The sequence below is a fragment of the Anomaloglossus baeobatrachus genome, chromosome 4 (assembly GCF_048569485.1).
Source record: "Anomaloglossus baeobatrachus isolate aAnoBae1 chromosome 4, aAnoBae1.hap1, whole genome shotgun sequence".
NCBI lineage: Eukaryota > Metazoa > Chordata > Amphibia > Anura > Aromobatidae > Anomaloglossus > Anomaloglossus baeobatrachus.
This window is the reverse complement of record NC_134356.1, coordinates 415759636-415783837: the sequence shown is the minus strand read 5'-3', so window position 1 is coordinate 415783837 and position 24202 is coordinate 415759636. Positions and strand designations below refer to the sequence as shown.

The window sequence follows — 24202 nt, the reverse complement described above, 5'->3', positions numbered from 1 at the left end:
TAAACGCCACCTGACTAATTACAGTGTCCTTATTTATTGGAAAACAGCAATAGGTGAGTGTATTTAAAACATAACCTTTAAGGCAGGGGTGGGGAACCTTTTTATTGCCGGGGTCCATTCGAAATTTTCTACCAACCTTCGGGGGCCACACCAAATTATCAACTTGAAAACTACACTGCTATATTTGGTCAGACAATTAATTAATACTTCTCTTTGGTTCGGCTGTGATGTTCGGTGCTATTGATCATGTTGCTTCTTACAACTGCTTTTCCAGGTTTGTCTCGGTCTAGAGGGGCTGGTGGCGTACACATCCCAGGAGGGGCTGGGGTGTACACATCCCAGGAGGGGCGTATAAACCACAGAAGATGCTGGGGCACGGACAGCACTAATGCTGTGCCATCACTCATCTAGGGTTTAGTAGCAGATGTGTTGTTATTGACCCCTTATTACCTCGATTGCCACTGCACCAGGGAAGAGTGGAGTAATGCACCATGCTCGTTATCTAATGGATGTGACAATTCCGGGCAACTGGAGGCTGATATTTTTAGGCTGGACACCCCCAGCCTCAGAATACCAGCCCCAGCTGTCGGGCTTTATCTTGGCTGGGTATCAAAATTAGGCCGGTGTCACACTTGCGAGTGCCTTGCGTGTATCTCGCGTTGCATCACCCGGCATGGACTCACACTCTCCTCACAGGAGCGTCTCAGCTGCATAGAGATGCATGCAACCGACCTGCTCCTGTGAGGAGAGTCCGTGCCGGGTGATGAAACGAGACACTCTCGCGAGATATATGCGAGGCACTCTTAAGTGTGAACTGCACATCATTTTTTTAATTTATTTAAATTAAAGAAAAAAAAATAATAAAAAAAGCCACATGTGCTTCCTCTTAGGCCGGAGTCACACTTGCGAGGGGACTCTCATAAGTCTCACATTGCATCACCCGGTACGGCCACACACTCTCCTAGCAGGAGCGGATCGGCTGTATGTGTTTCTATACAGCTGCACGCTCGTGTCTGGAGAGCGTCAGGCTGTGCCAGGTGATGAGACTCGTGAAAGTCTCTCGCAAGTGTGACTCCAGGCTTATTTTGATACACAGCGAAGACAAAGCCCGACAGCTGGGGGCTGCAGCATCTGTGGGCTTTATCTGTGCTGGTATGAGAATATGGGGGCCCTAGGCCAATCGTTTCATTTATCCATTTATTTTTATACCACGATACAGACCCACAGACATATGCATTGCTTTCCACGCACACCGGCCGTCCTAGCGCCTGTGATTGGTTGCAGTCAGTGGACACGCTGCTACTCAGGGTGGGGGAGGTATAACTGAAATCACTTACACGTGCCGATGGGCAGTCAAAGCAGTGAATATTCAATGAGAGTTAACTGTGGGCTCCTCGAGGGAATGCGTGACCTGGAAGCAACTTGCTGCCATGATGGATCTTCGGTGAGTATACCGCGTGCGCTCCTACCCCCTATCCCTTCTACCAACATTTTTAATCTCCGTATTCTGGTCCTCATATACTTATATGAATACCAGATTCCGAATCTTTTTTTTTTTTTTTAATTTAGAGAAGCACGTTAATGCTCATCCCTCTGGGATGGGTTATATAGCCATTTACAAACAATTGGGAGCCCATCGACAAGATCAATTATTTACAAGTGAAAAACATTCAAGACAGCTGACAATCTTCTTGGAGTGGAAGCCCCTGCAAATTCACCCTCAATGTCAGACAGTGTAATGTTCAGAGAAATTGCAAAAAATCCAGGAGCTATAGCTCAGACTCTAAAAGACTCAATTAGCAAGTTGAAGAGTAACTTTTGAAATTTCATTACTGTAATAATTACAAGCAGATTGGTGGTATTCTGAGTCCAGAAACCCCCCAGCCCATCACTGCATTACTCCATCTGAAAAGACTGCTCCTAGAATGCACTCAGTAGGAAGAATAGGCTTTGGGACAGCACCATGAATGCCTACATGATGTCAACCAATAAGTCTCATTTACGAGTCTCGTGAACTGATTGGGGGTGCGTCTCAAACAGAGGCTCGGGCAGAATTAATCAGCCGTTGGGTTCACTTTACAATCTGTATTTCCATAGCTCTGGCGAACACTTAAACCAGTCAACTAAAAATATAATAATCTATATATATATATATATATATATATATATATATATATATATATATATATATAATTGCCTTATTCTGTCTGTCTGTCTCCAAAATTGTGTCCTTACGGTGACAAACAGCGGATTGGCCGCTGGGCTCGCCATGGCCCCGCCCCCCGCACGGATTGGCTGCTCGCCTCGGCTCCCTGCACGCATTGGCAACTCGGCCCCGCCCCCCTCACGCATTGCACGCTCGCTCTGGCCGCACCCCCCGCACGCATTACCAGAACCGACTCCCAGGTGAGTGCTGTACCCCCGGGAGCCCACATCAGCGTACGCTGGTGTGGGCTCCCGTGCGAGCGGGTCCCCGAACCGACTCCCAGGTGAGTGCTGTACCCCCGGGAGCCCACATCAGCGTACGCCGGTGTGGGCTCCCGTGCGAGCGGGGGGCGGGGTACGCTGGTAACCATGGAACACATCGAGTAATATTGGAGCATGGTTACCAGCGTACACCGGCTTCCAGGTGAGCGCATCAAGGTCCTGCAGCGGCGGAACACACGCACACACATAAGGAGACACACACACACACACATCAGATCGCATCCACACACTCACAACATCCCGTGATATCGCTTGCTTCTCGGCGGCGATACTGTGCGTGCAGTGACCTTCCAGGACCTGCCGGAGGATCACATGGCCCGAAGCATGTGGTATCTCCGGATGTTGTGATTGTGTGAGCGCGTATGTGCGATATCGTCAGTGTGTGTGTGTGTGTATGCGATCGGATGTGTGTGAGTGTGTTCTGATGTGTGAGTGTGTATGCGATCGGATCTGAGTGTCGGCAGAGGAGCACGGCGTGCAGCACAGCTGCTGGGACCGCCCACTGGTGGGCACAGGGAGAAGTGGTGTGTGTGTGTGTGAGTGTATGCGATCAGATGTGTGCGTGTATACTGTCTGATGTGTGACTGTGGAGCACGATGGGGGGTGGCAGCATGGGGGATGGAGCACGATGGGGATTGCGCAGCATGGGGGAAGGAGCACGATGGGGAGTGCGCAGCATGGGTTATGGAGCACGACGGGGAGTGCGCAGCATGGGGGATGGAGCACGATGGGGGGTGCGCAGCATTCGGAATGGAGCACGATGGGGGTGCGCAGCATGGGGGATGGAGCACGATGGGGAGTGCGCAGCATGGGGGATGGAGCACGATGGGGAGTGCGCAGCATGGGGGATGGAGCACGATGGGGAGTGCGCAGCATGGGGGATGGAGCACGATGGGGAGTGCGCAGCATGGGGGATGGAGCACGATGGGGGGTGCGCAGCATAGGGGATGGAGCACGATGGGGGGTGCGCAGCATGGGGGATGGAGCACGATGGGGAGTGCGCAGCATGGGGGATGGAGCACGATGGGGAGTGCGCAGCATGGGGGATGGAGCACGATGGGGAGTGCGCAGCATGGGGGATGGAGCACGATGGGGGGTGCGCAGCATGGCGGATGGAGCACGATGGGGGGTGCGCAGCATGGGGGATGGAGGACGATGGGGGGTCCACACCTCCCCCCAAAACACACACACACACACACACTGGGAACCGCCAACACTGCCTGTGATACCAATGTGATATGACTGAAGTATGAATTTGATTAGATAGGGATCATAATCAAAAGATAGGAGTGATCCCAGATATTATTTGACCTATCAATAATTCAGTATCAAAGAGATGTCCTTTGGATAACCAATTTCACTATGACCAAAGAATAAGATAATGAGGAAGTCACATTTACAGTTCCACTTACCGGAAACTTGTGGTTAGCTTAAAGACAGGTTTAAGGAAGCTTGCATATGAAATTTACGGCTCATTGCAATATTTCACTAACACTATGGTCAAACTGTGGTCGGTCAGTTGTCAACTGGCAGGATGTGCAGGAAATGTGCAGGAAGCTGCCGGTGCCCACAGTAGTTTGTGGTCAAGTTACATGAACATGACTCAGCTGTCACATGCTGGTGACCATTTTAAACACAACCTACAAAGTTTCCTATAAAAATACACCGGACTCGCTTAATGTTAGGGAAACCTTCCAGGACATTGAAGTGTACGTACGCACTGTTCCTGTAATGCAAGATGCCATGTTGATTCCTTATCATTAACTCGAGTTCCCTCCGATGTGAAAGGATTGCTACAACATAACGGTAATGTTGATGCATATTTCTGTTATTGTATAAGTTTCTATGACTATAGTTCTTATGCCTATGTACCATTGACTATATATATTCATGTGCTAATAAAATAAATAGTATCTTGCTATAAAGAATATTAGTATTCATGCCCGATTAGGATATCAGTGAGCGCTTCGTAAGTACGGGCTTTCAGCCCCCTTTTTAGTAGAATTTAGCAAGACATAAATTGGCGTAGTCGGCAGGATTACTTCTATAAGAAGTAATTAACGAATTTTTGTAATTTAGAAGTTAAAAACATATATTTGGCAAATTTCCAGATATATTTTTTCAATCTTTTTGCATAGTGTCAAAATGTTCAGAAAACGTAAGGATAATGTTAAGGAGGTTGTTGTGGAGATTCCCACCTGGACTGAGGCTCCCTACAATCTTATAGCACATGAATTGGTCAATTGTGGATTGGCAGAACAATGGCAGAATAAGCTCAAGGGTTGTGAAGCTACTGATGTTGTGAATGTACTCAGTGGTGCCCCTGTGAAAGCAGGTGATGTAGTGTCTTGTGGATTGGCAGAACAATGGCAGGACAAGCTTATGGGTAGTGAAGCTACTGATGTTGTGAATGTACTCAGTGGTGTCCCTGTGAAAACAGGTGATGTAGTGTCTTTAGCACGGCACAAACAATGGCAGGACAAGCTTAAGGGTAGTGAAGCTACTGATGTTGTGAATGTACTCAGTGGTGCCCCTGTGAAAGCAGGTGATGTGTCTTTAGCACGGCACAAACAATGGCAGGATAAGCTTAAGGGTAGTGAAGCTACTGATGTTGTGAATGTACTCAGTGGTGCCCCTGTGAAAGCAGGTGATGTAGTGTCTTTAGCACGGCAGAAACAATGGCAGGATAAGCTTAAGGGTAGTGAAGCTACTGATGTTGTAAATGTATTCGGTAGTGTCCCTGTGAAAGCAGGTGATGTAGTGTCTTTAGGACGGCGCATCTGGATTTTGGCAAGTGCATATAGTGTAATGCATGAGCGTAATCTAAAGATGCAGAAGAAAAGTTCCCAGATGGAACAAAAGATGATAGAATTAGGTGGCCTGAAAACAGTTATGGAATGTAATACCAGACTGTTGAAGGATAAATTGGAACATTATCAGAATGTGGCAGAAAAAGCTGCCATAAAAATTGCTCAAAATAAGTACAAGAAAAGAAGAGGAAAAGTAAATAAAACCAAAGTACATAAAAGTATCGTCCCAGCTTCTATAAACTGGGATCCCGATACTTGGGATGGGGATGTGTGGGATTCATCTTCATCATCTGATGAGGAGGATTACCATAAAGGGAAGATTCAGGCTAACACAGTAAGGAGGCGCCTAGAGAGGACAGAAAATGAGATCATCCGGGAACATGTCCGGGATGGTCAGGGGAATCTGCAATATGACGAAGATGGTAATGCCATCATAAATGAGAGAACGATTCCTCATGTAAAAAATCGAGTAACCATTGAAGATTACTCTCAAGGAGAAGTTGATAGCATTTTAACACAGTTTAGACAAAAACCAGGAGAAGGAGAAATTCCTTGGTTGGTCAGGGTGCACGATCTCGGAGGAGGTGGAGTGCACTTTGACGCCGGAGATGTGGCAAAATTTGTCACCATGTCTCGTGACCCAGAAATTCAGAGATCAATAAAAAATTATTTTGTTGATCATAATGAGCATGGTACTCAAAACTTAATCATGATCTTAGCCCATGCTTTTCTGGACAAATATCCATCAGAAGCAGACTTTCCTATCAATGATAAACCTTGGTATACCTTAAAAGATGGTATGGAAAGGCTGAAGGAAGAAGCAATGAGGAATGCTCTTCCTCTTTTGGGAATGGATGATGATTATCTCCAGTACCCATTGAAAGCCAGCATAAGAAATAGGCTGGTTAAACATGCTCCTCCAGCATACAAAACAGTTATTTTAACCTTAACTGTAGCGCTGACTGGAGAATCAATCGGTGTAGTTCTAGGGAGGATGAGGGAGTTACAGGATATGGGACAGTGGGATAAACCGTCCCCTGGAGGCCATGTTGGTAACAGTAAGCCAAACAATCCTGATTGGAAAGAGAAATCAGTAGGGGAGGCCCCACGAGTGTCTCGCAAAGACATGTTCCAGGCTTTGCTTAAAGCCGGGATCAATAAGGAAAGGATTGATGGAAAGGAGACAGGAGAATTATGGAAGTTGTACAAACAGAAAGTTCTATCCACAAAGAAAGTGACCACTATAAATGTGGAAGGGGGTTCAAAAACCCCCAAGGTAAAGAAATCAGAGGGAAAAGGGGAAAACCCCCCAAAGAATGTGTCTTGGGAAGATTTTCAGTCAGTTTATCCATGGGAAGAACTGGCTGCAGCAGTGGCCACAAAGGTCACGGAAGGAAGGGCTAATGCACAGACTGAAGTCTGTGTAAATGAAAGTTCAGAAGGAAGTGATTTACCATAGGTAGCCAGCCAAGCCCCCCTATTGATAAAAAGGGACGAACGTCCCTACGTCAATCTTAGCATACATTGGAAAGGGGGAAATGTTCAAGGAGTCCCAGCTTTGATTGACACGGGGGCGGAGGCTACTTTAATTCATGGAAACCCAGAAAAAATAAAAGGACCTCGAGTAAAAATTGCTGGACTAGGTGATCAAGTGATCACCGGGGTTCAGACACAGGTAGCTTTGAAGATAGGTAATTTACCTATCAAGGAGTATACGGTACTGGTAGTACCTATACCAGAATATATTTTGGGAATTGATATCCTAAAATGGATGACTCTTAATCTAACCAAAGGAAAATTCTCCTTTGGGGTTATGTCTTGTCATAAGGAAATGCAGATCTCACATTATATCAATGATATAATGATACAAGGACAAGATGAGCAAAGTGTGAAAGATCAATTGACAAAACTGGTTGCTCATATGAGGAGTAAAGGATGGGAAATCAGTGATGCCAAGGTTCAAGGACCGTCTCAGGTGGTAACATTTCTAGGGATTCAGTGGAACAAGGAGCACAGAGAGATCTTGCCCAATGCCAGACAGAAAATTATTAATTTTCCGGTCCCTAAATCCAAACAGGAGACTCAGTCTTATATTGGATTGTTTGATTTTTGGAGACAACATATCCCTCATTTGGGACAAATGTTGGCTCATTTGTACAAAGTAACGAGGAAAAAATATGAGTTCCACTGGGGAGAGGAACAGCAAAATGCGTTTGAGATGGTCAGGGAAGTGTGGCAAGACATTGAAGGGATTATTCAATCTACCAAGACCACTGTATTTCATGTCGATGCTCATGTCCCTACTAACTCACTTGAACGTTTGTTTAATTCAGAAGCAGATAAAGCAGCAGCCATCAGACAAGTCAGTCCAACAGTTGACAAGGAAAAAAGAGGCATGGTTGCAAGGTACAGCTGTTTGGGCACACCAGAAAGAGCGACACCTTATTCAGCAGGTTTAGACCTCAGTACATTGGAAACTGTCGTGGTACCCCCAGGTAAGGTAAAACCAATTTCAACAGGATTGGGTTGCCAGATACCAAAGGATCATTATGGTCAAATAGCCACTCCTAGTTTAGTGTTAAAAGGAGCCATAGTGGTGGGAGGGGTAATAGATGCAGATTATCAGGGAGAAATCAAGGTACTGATGCTAAATTTTGGAAATGAACCTTTGATCTTGATGAAACACCAGAAGGTGGCTCAGATGTTAATAATTCCAATAAACTTGTCTGAAATAAGAGAAGGAACTGCCCTGGCAGAATTAACAATAAGGGGTACTAAAGGTTTTGGATCCTCTAATATTAAAAATGTAGGAGCAAAAATATGGATTCAAAACCTCCAAGGACCGCCCTCAGAGACAGAGGTAATAGTGGTCGGAAAAGATCGTACTCTCCTGATAATGAGACCAGGAGTAGAGAAGTGGGAATATGTCCCACAAGCAAAATATGTTATTTACGAGAATAATAGTGTATCTTTATTTGCAGAAGGTGTGGTAAATAAGCGGAATCCATGGTATCGGTTACTGGGAAGAGCTCGATAGTGATGAGATGGAGAAATTCCTGTGTTTGATGTTTGCCTCTCTGGTCGTTGGATGGACAAGTCTACATCAGGAGGAACCTGTGGCGAATTAATTTCTGATGCACCATCACATTTTCAACACACAGATTGCTGGATCTGTACACATTCTTCGGTTACAGCCACCAGTATCCCTTATCTGGATGTCCCGGTATCGATGGAGGAAATCTTAAAGTAGAAAAGTTGTTCTGATCATCTTGCTGATAAAGACACTCGAAGTGTTCGTTTATAGAATACTACAGTACCCATTTCCATAGTGGGATGGATCAATCTTCCATGGTGGCAAGGCAATTTGAATGCAACAGTCACCAATTTGCAATATCTGGCTTTTAAGGGAGGAATTTGGGTACTAAGAAATAAGACTGGACTGACTAACCTGGAATTCATCCCTATAGAGAATATAAAAATAAGTTTTGGGACAGCTATAAATACTGTAGATGCTTTTAAACCCAGCTTAGTTGAAAGGATAATTCATGATATGTTATGGCCTTATGCCAATATGTTCATAAATGGGTCTAGTGAAACTTGTAGTAACATATCGGGAAATGTAATGTGTAATGATTCCTTTGAATATCGAGCAAATGCCAAAACACATGATATTCAAGGGAGCTTTTCAGATAATATTGCTTTTAGTTTTAATATACTGTACAAAAGTAGTGAAAGTGACTATATTTGTGATTCAACGTTTATCTAAACAAACCAAGAAAACAAAATTTGTGGCAAACAATATTTCTTGGTCATGGTATGGTATATTCCGAGTGATCTTCTTCTAGTGGAATACTGATGATGGAAAATAATCCCTGGGATCAAGGACCGATTGTGATACCAATGTGATATGACTGAAGTATGAATTTGATTAGATAGGGATCATAATCAAAAGATAGGAGTGATCCCAGATATTATTTGACCTATCAATAATTCAGTATCAAAGAGATGTCCTTTGGATAACCAATTTCACTATGACCAAAGAATAAGATAATGAGGAAGTCACCTTTACAGTTCCACTTACCGGAAACTTATGGTTAGCTTAAAGACAGGTTTACGGAAGCTTGCATATGAAATGTACGGCTCATTGCAATATTTCACTAACACTATGGTCAAACTGTGGTCGGTCAGTTGTCAACTGGCAGGATGTGCAGGAAATGTGCAGGAAGCTGCCGGTGCCCACAGTAGTTTGTGGTCAAGTTACATGAACATGACTCAGCTGTCACATGCTGGTGACCATTTTAAACACAACCTACAAAGTTTCCTATAAAAATACACCGGACTCGCTTAATGTTAGGGAAACCTTCCAGGACATTGAAGTGTACGTACGCACTGTTCCTGTGATGCAAGATGCGATGTTGATTCCTTATCATTAACTCGAGTTCCCTCTGATGTGAAAGGATTGCTACAACATAACGGTAATGTTGATGCATATTTCTGTTATTGTATAAGTTTCTATGACTATAGTTCTTATGCCTATGTACCATTGACTATATATATTCATGTGCTATTAAAATAAATAGTATCTTGCTATAAAGAATATTAGTATTCGTGCCTGATTAGGATATCAGTGAGCGCTTCGTAAGTACGGGCTTTCAGCCCCCTTTTTAGTAGAATTTAGCAAGACACTGCCCTACACAGACACCCACACACACAGACAACGCCGCACACATACAACACCCAACAAAAACACCGCGGCACACACAAATATACGCACATACCGCACAACACACACATTGCACAAAACATACCTCCCCCCAAAACACACACAAACCCCACACAAACCGCGCAACACACACACACACAACGCTACAGACACACAGCGCTCTACAAACAACGCAACACACAAACAACACCGCTCTCACCCCCCGCCACACCCAGACAACACCCAGAACATGTACAGCGCCCTACACAAACACTTGGTAACTACACACAACATCTATCTATATCTATATATCTATATATATATCTATCTATCTATATATCTATATCTATCTATCTATATATCTATATCTATATATATATAAAATAAAAATCAAACATTAACTACACAATACGTAAATTCTAGAATACCCGATGCGTAGAATCGGGCCACCTTCTAGTATAATATAAATATATATATGAAAAGCATTATTTACCCCCTATTTGCAGCTCAGGATACCCAAGCCTTCTCATCTGCATGTTAACAGTTTCCATCTCTTGGACCAACGGCACCAAAATGGTTTCATTAATCCACTAAAAGTAAACAAATTAGGAAAATTAATATGCATTTCTTTCTGGCAGAAATAACAAATTTCAAATACTTGGATAAGGAAATACCAGTGCTATACAGAGACTATTGGGAACTTTTTTTTACCACCAATTATATTAACAGACCATATTACAGATCCATTAGACTCTGGTTTTCAGTCATGAGAGGACTTATCGATGTAGGTAGGATCTTTAATACATGTGTCAGAATTATTGGGATCTTTCTGTAAGATATTAAATTGTAATAAAGCAGGACATACATTACGGAGCTTTTCAGTCCATGAATCCATGTGATCCAAAAGTTGACGGTTCATTGTAACTCTTGCCCAGATCTACAAAGAAAGAGTTATTAGTTCTATTAAACAAATAAAGAGGTTGGCCACTTTTTTTTTTTTTATTGATGACCTGGCCTCAGGATAGGCCATCAATATCTGATCGGTGGTGGTGAGACTTCAAGCACCCCCGCCTATCTGCTTTTACTGGTGTCAGTTGGAAATTCTCAAATGGCTGCTTTAACACAGCAGCTCTGTCAAATCTATAATGGCCATGGCAGAGTACTGCAGAGTTTAACCTCATTCTAAGGGGTGGATCTGCAGTACCTGGCTGCGAACACTATAGGAATGACTGTTCTCGTAGTATCCGAGAATTTCCATCTGACACCGGTAACAGCTGATCGATGGGGAGCCGTGTTTCACACCCCCACCAGATATTGATAACCTATCGTAAGGATAGGCCATCAAACAATAAGTAGTGGTGAACTCCCTTAAAAAAATGCAAATTGCATGAGTGGATGTGAAGTGAAAACTACTGCTTAATTACAACTGTGTAGAAAGCAAGCGTATAAGGCCCTATGCGCACTTACCGGATTTTGCCGCGGATTTTCCGCGGATTTGCTGCATGTTTCGCTGCAGAAAATGTTCATAACATCTCTGCAGTGAATCACCAGCAAATCCTATGGAGAAAAAAAATCCTGTGCGCACTAGGCGGAATTTGACAGCTGCATGTTTTGCTGCGGGAATCCCGCAGCAAAAAACAAGTGCATGTCACTTCTTTTCCGCACATCGCTGCGGGATTTCACTCCATTGACTCCAATGTTAATCATGAAATCCCGCAGGGAATAACGCAGGCAGCAAATTCTGTGCGGTTCACTGCGTTTTCCTGCGTTATTCCCTGCGGTATTTCGCGGTTTACCTCCGGTAATGTACATCGCTTGTCTGCGTTTTGCAGGGAAGTGATGTCATTACAGGAAGAGGAAGCGGAGCAGAGAGTAAACACAAACACATCACAGACACATCACAGACACAGAACACATAGAACACACATAGAAAGAAAACGGAAATATAAAAAACAAAGAACGTGGGCTCTGCTGCATATTTACCTTCCAGCCGAGGTAAGCACACAGCGGCGGCCCGGTATTCTCAGGCTGGGGAGGGAGAGGGGCAGGGTTAATGTCCCCCGCCTCACTCCCCCTCCGGCAGCCGAGAATATCAGCCGCAGCTGCCCCGGCACTGTCGCATCCACTATGCGGCAGCACTGGCGTGTCCCCGGCTCTTCTTGCCGCCGTGTAGCAGTGGCAGCAAGGTAATACAAGGGGTTAATGATGGTGGGGGACCACCGCCATTAACTCCAGGCTTGATCATGGCAGCGTCTATGTGACAGCTGACATGATCAACCCGTAAGTAAAGTGAAAAAAACACAGACACCGAAAAATCCTTTATTTTAAATGAAACAAACAAGCCTCGTTCACCATTTTATTAACCCCTCCCGCACCAAAGCTCCGGCGTAATCCACCGCTCCGGCGTAATCCACAGGTCCTGCGCTGCTTCCATCCAGCCGCGACTGTCACAGACACAGCGCTGAATCAAAGCAGCAGACAGCAGAGGTAATTACCGGTCATTTCCCACGGCCGGTAATGTGAACTCACTGCCGACCGTGGGAAATGCAGCGATCTGTCATCTATCTATCTATCCCGCTGTCTATCTATCCCTCTATCTATTCTTCTGTCTATCTACTATCTCAGAATTAAATGCCTTTTTTTTTTTCAATGTGCTTTATTGCATTGAATGCAATAAAGCACATCCCAACCCGCACGCGGCAAAACCGCGGCAATACCGCGAATAATACCGCGGTAAAACCGCAGCAAACCGCGGCAAACCGCATGCGGTTTTCGGGTGCGGTTTCCCGCGTTTTTTTACCGCGGGTGCGGTAATCTTTGAGAGCATGCGGAATTTTCTCAAGAAAATTCCATTTCCCAGTGCATACATAGCCTAAAAGCTCAAGAAGTTAGAGATCATATCTACTAAACCATTTGAGGAAACATTTGAACATTCATGACTGTGATGGTTTATTGTGCTAAAGAAGAAGTGATGAACAATCAAAAATATTAACACGAAGGACTTAAACCCCCGCAATGTTTATGGTTTTGAAACATAACCACAAACAGCATGCATAATTTACTACTGTACCTCTTCTGCTGCCTGCTTGGAGCCAAGATCTGCCTCATCCTTGTGAGCAGAAGGAGCCTGAGACCTGCATGCCAGCTGGTACTGGTACTTCCTGAGCGTGTGAGCATAATCTCCCATGGAGCGGCTATAATTCCAGAAGGTTGGGCTGTTTGATGTCGAGCCGGAATCTGGACTACCTAAATTTCCATTCAGAAAGAGGGAGTATTGAATTAACATAAGAAAAAAAAATTCCCATTGGACAAACATCAGTTGTAGTCTAGTCAGACGCAGAGTCCCATGTGCATCAAACAGTAAACACATACAACTACAGAAGAAAAACAATCCAGAGCACCACAATTGCAAGTCCACTCTCTTATGGAGCTCGGGCATCGGCACAGTCACAGCCAAGAAAAATAGAGGCTCAAGTCCGGCTCCACAAACTAGTCTTCTTCAGTGGTAGAGGCTCACATACAGAACATTGTGAGTAAAGGTACCGTCACACTAAGCAACATCGCTAGCAACATCGCTGCTGATGCACGACTTGCTAGCGATGTTGCTTAGTGTGACATCCAGCAACAACCTGGCCTGCTGTGAGGTCGATGGTTGTTGATGAATGTCCTGGACCATTGTTTAGTTGTTGCTCTCCCGCTGTGAAGCACACATCGCTGTGTGTGACAGCGAAAGAGCAACAACTAAATGTGCAGGCAGCAGGAGCCAGCTTCTGCGGACGCTGGTAACCACGGTAAACATCGAGTAACCAAGAAGCCCTTCCCTTGGTTACCCAATATTTACCTTTGTTACCAGCGTCCGCCGCTCTCACACTGCCAGTGCCGGCTCCCTGCTCTCTGCACACGTAGCCGGAGTACACATCGGGTAATTAACCCGATGTGTACTGTGGCTATGTGTGCAGGGAACAGGGAGCCGGCACTGGCAGTGTGAGAGCGGCGGACGCTGGTAACGAAGATAAATATCGGGGAACCAAGGGAAGGGCTTCTTGGTTACCCGATGTTTACCGTGGTTACCAGCGTCCGCAGAAGCCGGCTCCCTGCTGCCTGAACACATAGCAGAGTACACATCGGGTAATTAACCCAATGTGTACTGTGGCTAGGAGTGCAGGGAGCCAGTGCTAAGCGGTGTGCGCTGGTAACCAAGGTAAATATCGGGTTGGTTACCCGATATTTACCTTAGTTACCAAGCGCAGCATGCTTCCATGTGTTGCGACGCTCCAGCGATCCCTGCCAGGTCAGGTTGCTGGTGGGATCGCTGGAGCGTCGCTTAGTGTAACATCTCACCAGCGACCTCCTAGCAACTTAGGCTGCTTTCACACTACGTTTATTTAACATGCGGCCTGAACGTTTTTTTGCTGCAAAAGCGGATCCTGCTTTTACAGCAAAAAACGCATGTAAACGCATGTCTTACTTTGCAGGATCCTGTCACTGGATGTTTAGGGGCGGGCATTGGAGTCATGTGATCGGGAGTGAGGGGAACTAAACATGCCAGACTGGGAGCCGGCTTCTGACAGCTGCAGACGCTCGTAACCAAGGTAAACATCGGGCTTGGATACCCGATATTTATCTTGGTTACGAGTGTCTGCAGCTGCTAGGAGCAGGGCTGCCTGCACACGTAACCAACGTAAACATCGGGTAACTAAGATAAGTGGTTACCCGATATTTACCTTGGTTACGAGTGTCCGCAGCTCTCAGGTGGGAGAGAGAGGGAGGGGGAAAGACAGAGATAGAGAGGGTGAGGGAGGGAGGAGGAGAGAGAGACAGATCACGCAAGACTGGTTCTGGGCATGCTCAGTACAAAAGCAGGATCCTGTTACAACGCAACTCAACGCATTCTGCTAGGCAGGATCCAGCGCTCATTGAAATGCATTGCAGCTCGCGGCGCAATGTGAAGGATCCTGTGAGATGCGTTATTTTGACAAAGGTAAAAAACGCTACAAGTAGCGTTTTTGAAACATGTTAAAATAACGCAAAAGTACAGATCCTGTGTCTAACGCACGCAAACGCATGCGAACGCAGGTGGACGCGAGTCCATTGCAAATGCCTTGAAGTGAAAACGCATTTGCACTGGATCCGTTTTTCCGCTAAAAAACGTTATGGACGGATGTTAAATAAACGTAGTGTGAAACCAGCCTTACCAGTGATCCCTATCAGGTTGTATCGTTGTTGGGATCGCTGGTAAGTTGTTTAGTGTGACTGGGCCTTAAGAAACACTCAGCACGTAAGTAATGTTATCAACGCATGTCAGGTGTGCTTGCCCCCTTAGTCAAAAGAATTATATCAATAACACATTTTCAATAGTTCCTGTTCCGATGCGAACACCAGTAACATGATTAACACAATTCATTACAAGATCAAACCCATGCAAAAAAAAAAAAAAGTGAAAATGTATCAAAATTAATGAAAGTGTACAAGGTGCATAAAATATACACACTATATACAACATACACAATCTTTGCAGAACCTTTTAATATATTTTCACTTTGATATTTATGACAAATTCAGTGCAGAGTGGTATTTTTACATTATACCATTCAAGATCAATAATTAATAAGTTATAAAATTGCTATTTATTAGTTAAAAGTTTGACATATAATTGATAGGCTAAGGGCGTTACATTATTACAATACAGTAAGGATCCAATGCATGTAGTCATTATATGCCCGGTCAGAAGATTAAGCCTTTTCCGTGACTTTTCAGCCCGTTAATTAAAGATCATTGACAGAGCACACTTACCTTTGGATGGAGGGCCCTGGATATCAGGCACTGATTCCTCCATAAATTCCAGTAAACATTGAATATTGTTAGCTGCCCAGTATGATCAACACACAAGTTTAACCCCTTAAGGACGAAGCCAGTTTTGTACTTAATGCCCAGGCCATTTTTTGCAATTCTGACCAGTGTCCCTTTATGAGGTTATAACTCTGGAACGCTTCAACGGATCCCGGTGATTCTGAGATTGTTTTTTCATGACATATTGTTCTTCATGACAGTTATAAATTAAGAACGATATTTTTTGCTTTTATTTGTAAAAAAAACGGAAATTTGATGAAAATTTTTAAAATTTAGCAATTTTCAAACTTTTAATTTTTATGCCCTTAACCCAGAGAGTTATGTCACACAAAATAATTAATAAATAACATTTCCCACTTGTCTACTTTAGATCAGCGCAATTTCTGAAACAAAATTTTTTGGGGTTAGGAAGTTAGAAGGGTTCAAAGTTCATCAGCAATTTCCCATTTTTTCAACAAAATTCACAAAACCATTTTTTTAGGGACCACATCACATTTGAAGTGACTTTGAGAGGCCTAGGTGACAAAAAAAAAATACCCTAAAGTGACACCATTCTAAAAACTGCACCCCTCAAAGTACTCAAAACCACATCCAATAAGTTTATTAACCCTTCAGGTGCTTCACAGGAACTAAAGTAAAGTGGAATGAAAAAAAGCAAAAGCAAAAGATGTATTCAATGGTTTGCAATGTTGTTGTACTCTTTCCTTTGAAAACCAATAAAACTTTAAATTGGAAAAAAAAAAAAAAAAAAAGCAAAAGAAGGGAATTTTGTTTACTTACCGTAAATTCCTTTTCTTCTAGCTCCAATTGGGAGACCCAGACAATTGGGTGTATAGCTTCTGCCTCCGGAGGCCACACAAAGTATTACACTTAAAAGTGTAAGCCCCTCCCCTCTGCCTATACACCCCCCCGTGCATCACGGGCTCCTCAGTTTTGGTGCAAAAGCAAGAAGGAGGAAACATATAAATTGGTCTAAGGTAAATTCAATCCGAAGGATGTTCGGAGAACTGAAAACCATGAACCCAGAACAGTTCAACATGAACAACATGTGTACACAAAAGAACAACAGCCCGAAGGGAACAGGGGCGGGTGCTGGGTCTCCCAATTGGAGCTAGAAGAAAAGGAATTTACGGTAAGTAAACAAAATTCCCTTCTTCTTTGTCGCTCCATTGGGAGACCCAGACAATTGGGACGACCAAAAGCAGTCCCTGGGTGGGTAAAAGAATACCTCGGTAATAGAGCCGTAACACAGCCCCTTCCTACAGGTGGGCAATCACCGCCTGAAGGACTCGCCTACCTAGGCTGGCATCTGCCGAAGCGTAGGAATGCACCTGATAGTGTTTCGTGAAAATGTGCAGACTCGACCAGGTAGCCGCCTGACACACCTGCTGAGCCGTAGCCTGGTGCCGCAATGCCCAGGACGCACCCACGGCTCTGGTAGAATGGGCTTTCAGCTCTGACGGAACCGGAAGCCCAGAAGAACGGTAGGCTTCAAGAATTGGTTCCTTGATCCACCGAGCCAAGGTTGACTTGGAAGCCTGCGACCCTTTACGCTGGCCAGCGACAAGGACAAAGAGCGCATCCGAGCGGCGCAGGGGCGCGGTACGAGAAATGTAGAGTCTGAGTGCTGTCACAAGATCTAACAAGTGCAAATCCTTTTCACATTGGTGAACTGGATGAGGGCAAAAAGAAGGTAAGGAGATATCCTGATTGAGATGAAAAGGGGATACCACCTTAGGGAGAAAATCCGGAACCGGACGCAGAACCACCTTGTCCTGGTGAAACACCAGGAAAGGGGCTTTGCATGACAGCGCTGCTAGCTCAGACACTCTCCGAAGTGACGTGACTGCCACTAGGAAGACCACCTTCTGCGAGAGACGTGATAGAGAAATATCTCTCATTGGCTCGAAAGGTGGTTTCTGAATAGCCGTTAGCACCCTGTTCAGATCCCAGGGTTCTAGCGGACGCTTGTAAGGAGGGACTACGTGGCAAACCCCCTGCAGGAACGTGCGTACCTGCGGGAGCCTGGCTAGACGCTTTTGAAAAAACACAGAGAGCGCTGAGACTTGTCCCTTAAGAGAGCCGAGAGACAAACCCTTTTCCATTCCTGATTGAAGGAATGACAGAAAAGTGGGCAAGGCAAATGGCCAGGGAGTAAAACCATGATCAGAGCACCAGGATAAGAATATCCTCCACGTCCTGTGGTAGATCTTGGCGGACGTTGGTTTCCTAGCCTGTCTCATAGTGGCAATGACCTCTTGAGATAACCCTGAAGACGCTAGGATCCAGGACTCAATGGCCACACAGTCAGGTTGAGGGCCGCAGAATTCAGATGGAAAAATGGCCCTTGAGACAGCAAGTCTGGGCGGTCTGGTAGTGCCCACGGTTGGCCCACCGTGAGATGCCACAGATCTGGGTACCACGACCTCCTCGGCCAGTCTGGAGCGACGAGGATGGCGCGGCGGCAGTCGGACCTGATCTTGCGTAACACTCTGGGCAGCATTGCCAGAGGAGGGAACACATAAGGTAGTCGAAACTGCGACCAATCCTGAACTAATGCGTCCGCCGCCAGAGCTCTGTGATCTTGAGACCGTGCCATGAATGCCGGGACTTTGTTGTTGTGCCGAGACGCCATGAGATCGACGTCCGGCGTTCCCCAGCGGCAACAGATCTCTTGAAACACGTCCGGGTGAAGAGACCATTCCCCTGCGTCCATGCCCTGGCGACTGAGAGTCTGCTTCCCAGTTTTCTACGCCCGGGATGTGAACTGCGGAGATGGTGGAGGCTGTGGCTTCCACCCACAGCAGAATCCGCCGAACTTCCTGGAAGGCTTGTCGACTGCGTGTGCCGCCTTGGTGATTGATATATGCCACCGCCGTGGCGTTGTCCGACTGAATTCGGATCTGGCTGCCTTCCAGCCACGGCTGGAACGCCTTTAGGGCTAGATACACTGCCCTTATCTCCAGAACATTGATCTGAAGAGAGGACTCTGGCTGAGTCCAGGTACCCTGGGCCCTGTGGTAGAGAAAGACCGCTCCCCACCCTGACAGACTCGCGTCCGTCGTGACCACAGCCCAGGATGGGGGCAGGAATGATTTCCCCTTCGACAGAGAAGAGGGAAGAAGCCACCACTGAAGGGAGGCCTTGGCTGCCCGCGAGAGGGAGACGTTCCTGTCGAGGGACATCGACTTTATGTCCCATTTGCGGAGAATGTCCCATTGAAGTGGACGCAGATGAAACTGCGCAAAAGGAACTGCCTCCATTGCTGCCACCATCTTCCCTAGGAAGTGCATGAGGCGCCTCAAGGGGTGCGACTGGGCTCGAAGGAGAGATTGCACCCCTGTTTGTAGTGAACGCTGTTTGTCCAGCGGAAGCTTCACTATCGCTGAGAGAGTATGAAACTCCATGCCGAGATATGTCAGTGATTGGGCCGGTGACAATTTTGATTTTGGGAAATTGATGATCCACCCGAATCTCTGGAGAGTCTCCAGAGCAATGTTCAGGCTGTGTTGGCATGCCGCCCGAGAGGGGGCCTTGACAAGCAGATCGTCTAAGTAAGGGATCACCGAGTGTCCCTGAGAGTGTAGGACTGCTAACACTGTTGCCATGACCTTGGTGAAGACCCGTGGGGCTGTCGCCAGGCCGAAAGGCAGTGCCACGAACTGAAGGTGTTCGTCCCCGATGGCGAAGCGCAGGAAGCGCTGATGCTCTGGTGCAATCGGCACGTGGAGATAAGCATCTCTGATGTCGATTGATGCTAGGAAGTCTCCTTGGGACATTGAGGCGATGACGGAGCGGAGAGATTCCATCCGGAACAGCCTGGTTTTCACGTGTCTGTTGAGCAGTTTTAGGTCCAGAACGGGACGGAAAGATCCGTCCTTTTTTGTCACCACAAACAAGTTGGAGTAAAAACCGTGACCCCATTGCTGAAGGGGGACAGGGATCACCACTCCTTCTGCCTTCAGAGTGCTCACCGCCTGAAGAAGAGCATCGGCTCGCTCGGGGGGCGGAGATGTTCTGAAGAAACGAGTCGGGGGACGAGAGCTGAGCTCTATCCTGTAACCGTGAGACAGAATGTCTCTCACCCATCGGTCTTGGACATGTGGCAACCAGGCGTCGCAAAAGCGGGAGAGCCTGCCACCGACCGAGGATGCGGTTTGGTGAGGCCGAAAGTCATGAGGAGGCCGCTTTAGGAGCGGTTCCTCCGGCGGTCTTCTTAGGACGTGACTTAGACCGCCATGAATCGGAGTTCCTCTGACCCTTCTGTGGCCTGTTGGACGAGGAGAATTGAGATCTGGCTGAGGGCCGAAAGGACCGAAACCTCGATTGTACCTTCCTTTGTGGAGGTCTGTTTGGTTTGGACTGGGGTAAGGACGAGTCCTTTCCCTTGGATTGTTTAATGATTTCATCCAGTCGCTCGCCAAACAGGCGGTCGCCAGAAAATGGCAACCTGGTTAAGAACTTTTTGGAAGCAGCGTCTGCCTTCCATTCACGTAGCCACATGGCCCTGCGGACTGCCACCGAATTGGCGGATGCTACCGCCGTACGGCTCGCAGAGTCCAGGACAGCATTCATGGCGTAGGACGCAAACGCCGACGCCTGAGAGGTTGAGGACACTACTTGCGGAGTAGAGGCACGTGTGACTGCATTAATCTCAGACTTACAAGCTGAGATAGCTTGGAGTGCCCATACGGCTGCGAATGCCGGAGCAAAGGACGCGCCAATAGCTTCATAGATGGATTTCATCAGGAGCTCTATCTGCCTGTCAGTGGCATCCTTGAGTGATGCACCATCTGCCACTGCAACTATGGATCTAGCCGCCAGTCTAGAGCCTGGAGGATCCACCTTGGGACACTGAGCCCAACCCTTGACTACGTCAGGGGGAAGGGATAACAAGTGTCATTAAGGCGCTTAGTAAAGCGCTTATCTGGAAAGGCTCGGTGTTTCTGGACTGTATCCCTGAAGTCGGAGTGATCAAGAAACCCACTCCGTGGACGTTTGGGGAACCTAAAATGGAATTTCTCCTGTTGAGAAGCTGACTCCTCAATCGGAGGAGCTGGAGGAGAAAGATCCAACACCTGATTGATGGACGCTATAAGGTCGTTTACTATGGCGTCCCCTTCAGGTGTATCAAGGTTGAGAGCGGTGTCAGGATCAGAGCCCTGATCTGCCCCCTCCGCTTCATCCTCCAGAGAGTCCTCATGCTGAGACCCTGAGCAGTGTGATGAAGTCGAGGGAATTTCCCAGCGAGCCCGCTTAGTTGGTCTGGGACTGCGGTCCGTGTCAGAGTCCTCACCGTGGGACCTATGAGTCGCCCCAGGAGCACTTTGCTGCTCCAACCGAGGGGGGCCTGGGGTTAATGATTCAACTGTGCCCGGGGCCAGTGTTACCGGTCTGGACTGCAAAGCTTCTAGTATTTTAGCAGACCATTTATCCATAGACTCAGACAGTTTGTCAGCGAATACTGCAAACTCTGTCCCTGTCACCTGGACAGTGGCAGCAGGTGGTTCCACCTGGGCCGGGGGTTCCACCAGTGGCAGAGGCTCCGGCTGAGTGAGTGTCACAGGGGCCGAACATTGCACACAATGAGGGTAGGTGGAACCTGCAGGTAGCATAGCCGCACATGAGGTACAGGTTGCAAAGTAAGCCTGTGCCTTGGCACCCTTGCTTTTTGAGGACGACATGCTGTTGTCTCCCCTTAGAGCAATCAGTGAGGGTATATAGCCAAAAGCAAATAGTGCAGCCCTATAGAGTAAATGTATACAAAATAAGTATATAAATATACACTTCGGCACCCAGGGGGCCAGCACCTAGTAACAGGTGCGGCTTACCGACCGCCTGCAGCGGTTGTGTGACCACCAGATTCCCTGCCCGGGCCTCCCAGAGCTGTGGAGCTCGGTGTTGTCTCCCCTCTGAAATTCTCCAGCGTCTGAAGTGCTGACAGGAATGGCTGACAGTGTTCTGAGAGGAGGAGGGAGCCGTGGGTGTGCCTCAGAAAGTGCGGGAATCTGGTGCCCCACGGTGCTCAGTGAGGGGGGAGGAGGATACAAAGTATGCTCCAGCCCTCAGCGCTGACGTCCAGTGCTGCGTCCCGCCCTTACCCCTGACTGGCAGGCCCGGGGGCGGGAGTATGCGGTACTAGGCCGCAAAAGCCGGGGACTATAGTTATAAGCGCGGCCGGCAAACAAGCGCGGTCAGCGCGGTAGTGCCGGCGCACTAACACACCCAGCAGCTGCTGCAGCGTCCATAACACAGGCGCTCTATGCGCCGTCCCCAAGGGGACACAGAGTACCTCAGAGTAGCAGGGCCTTGTCCCTGATGATACCCGGCTCCTGTCCAGCAGATTCCCCCAGGGGCTGTGGAGGGAGCACGGTCCCAGTGCATGGTGACCGGTTAGGATCCCACTTCACCCAGAGCCCCTAAGGGATGGGGAAGGAAAACAGCATGTGGCTCCAGCCTCTGTACCCGCAATGGGTACCTCAACCTTAACAGCACCGCCGACCAGAGTGGGGTGAGAAGGGAGCATGCTGGGGGCCCTGTTATGGGCCCTCTTTTCTTCCATCCGATATAGTCAGCAGCTGCTGCTGACTAAATTGTGGAGCTATGCGTGCATGTGTGCCTCCTTCGCACAAAGCATAAAAACTGAGGAGCCCGTGATGCACGGGGGGGGTGTATAGGCAGAGGGGAGGGGCTTACACTTTTAAGTGTAATACTTTGTGTGGCATCCGGAGGCAGAAGCTATACACCCAATTGTCTGGGTCTCCCAATGGAGCGACAAAGAAAATTAAATTTTACCTAAAATGTTGCTCTACCCCAAATTTATTCACTTTTAGAAGAAATAACACAACAAAATGGACCCCAAAATTTGTTACCCACTTTCTTATGAACGCGCTAACACCCCACATGTGGTCAGAAACCTCTGTTTGGACAAATGGGAGGGCTCGGAACAGAAAGAGCAATATTTGAATTTTGGAAAGCAAAGTTGGCTGAAACAGATTGCGGGCACCATGTTGCATTTACAGGTCCGCTAAGGTACCTAAACAGCAGAAACCCCTCACAAGTGATACCATTTTGGAAACTAGACCCCTTAAGGCTCCTATCTAAGGGTATAGTGAGAATTTTGGACCCACAGGTACTTCACAGATTTTGATAACGTTACATTGTCATATTGAAAATTTTCATTTTTTTTCCTCAAAAATGTTGCTTTAGCATCAATTTCTTCGGCGCTCCATTGGGAGACCCAGACGATTGGGTGTATAGCTACTGCCTCCGGAGGCCACACAAACATTACACTAAAAAGTGTAAGGCCCCTCCCCTTCTGGCTATACACCCCCCGTGGGATCACGGGCTGCTCAGTTTTCAAGCTTTGTGCGAAGGAGGTCAGACATCCACGCATAGCTCCACTGTTTTAGTCAGCAGTAGCTGCTGACTATATCGGATGGAAGAAAAGAAGGCCCATATAGGGCCCCCAGCATGCTCCCTTCTCACCCCATTCCTATTGGCGGTGTTTGTTAAGGTTGAGGTACCCATTGCGGGTACGGAGGCTGGAGCCCACATGCTGCTTTCCTTCCCCATCCCCCTGAGGGGCTCTGAGGAAGTGGGATCTTACCGGCCCCCAAGCCCTGAGGCCGGGCTCCATCCACAGACCCATAGAACCTGCTGGATACGGAGCTGGGTACCGTTCAGGGACAAGGCCCTGCTACATTCAGGTACTCTGTGTCCCCGTATGGACAGGCCGCGCACACTCCAGACTTGCTGGGTGTGCTAGTGCGCCGGGGACAGTAGCGCTGCGCGCTGGGGTTACAGTCACTGCAGCTTCTCTGAGGGACTTTATGTGTTGGGGACTGCCGCGCCGGCCGCCCCTAGAGCGGCGGCGCGGCTGAGACATGTGGTGCGCCGGGGACTTCGCGCCGACCGTGCTTTTACGACGGCGGCGCTTATAAATCTAGTCCCCGGCTTTTGCGGCCTAGCTCGGCTTCGTTCCCGCCCCCACCCTGTCAATCAGGGCAAGGGAGAGACGCTGTACGATAGTCAGCGCCGAGGGCTGGAGTCTTATTTACATACTCCAGCCCTCTCACTGAGCACAGTGGGACGCAGGTTTCCCGCACTTTGTCTGCACACGCCCAGGGCCCGCCCCTCTCCACAGGACGCCGGCAGCCATTCCTACATGCAGTCTGGCTGGAGAACGGACACAGGCTCTGGGAGACCCAGACAAGGGATTTCTGGCGACCACACACCCGCGTTAAGCGGGCGGTAAGCAGCACATTAGTGCTGGCCCCACTAGTGCCACAGTGTTATATTGGTGTATTTTTTTCTCTATACCATATATATATATATATATTGCACTGTAACG

General features: G+C 47.4%; 1 protein-coding gene across 1 annotated transcript in view; it reads right to left on the bottom strand.

Annotated features, from left to right (window-relative positions):
* TMEM209 (transmembrane protein 209) overlaps positions 1-24202 on the bottom strand; it is a 156648-nt gene that overhangs the window by 69645 nt on the left and 62801 nt on the right. Inside the window, exons 7-9 of the mRNA XM_075342614.1 lie at positions 13070-13245; positions 10865-10936; positions 10493-10589 (exon numbers count right to left, since the gene is read on the bottom strand). Coding sequence (XP_075198729.1) covers positions 10493-10589; positions 10865-10936; positions 13070-13245 — 345 coding nt within the window. The remainder of the gene's footprint in view (positions 1-10492; positions 10590-10864; positions 10937-13069; positions 13246-24202) is intronic.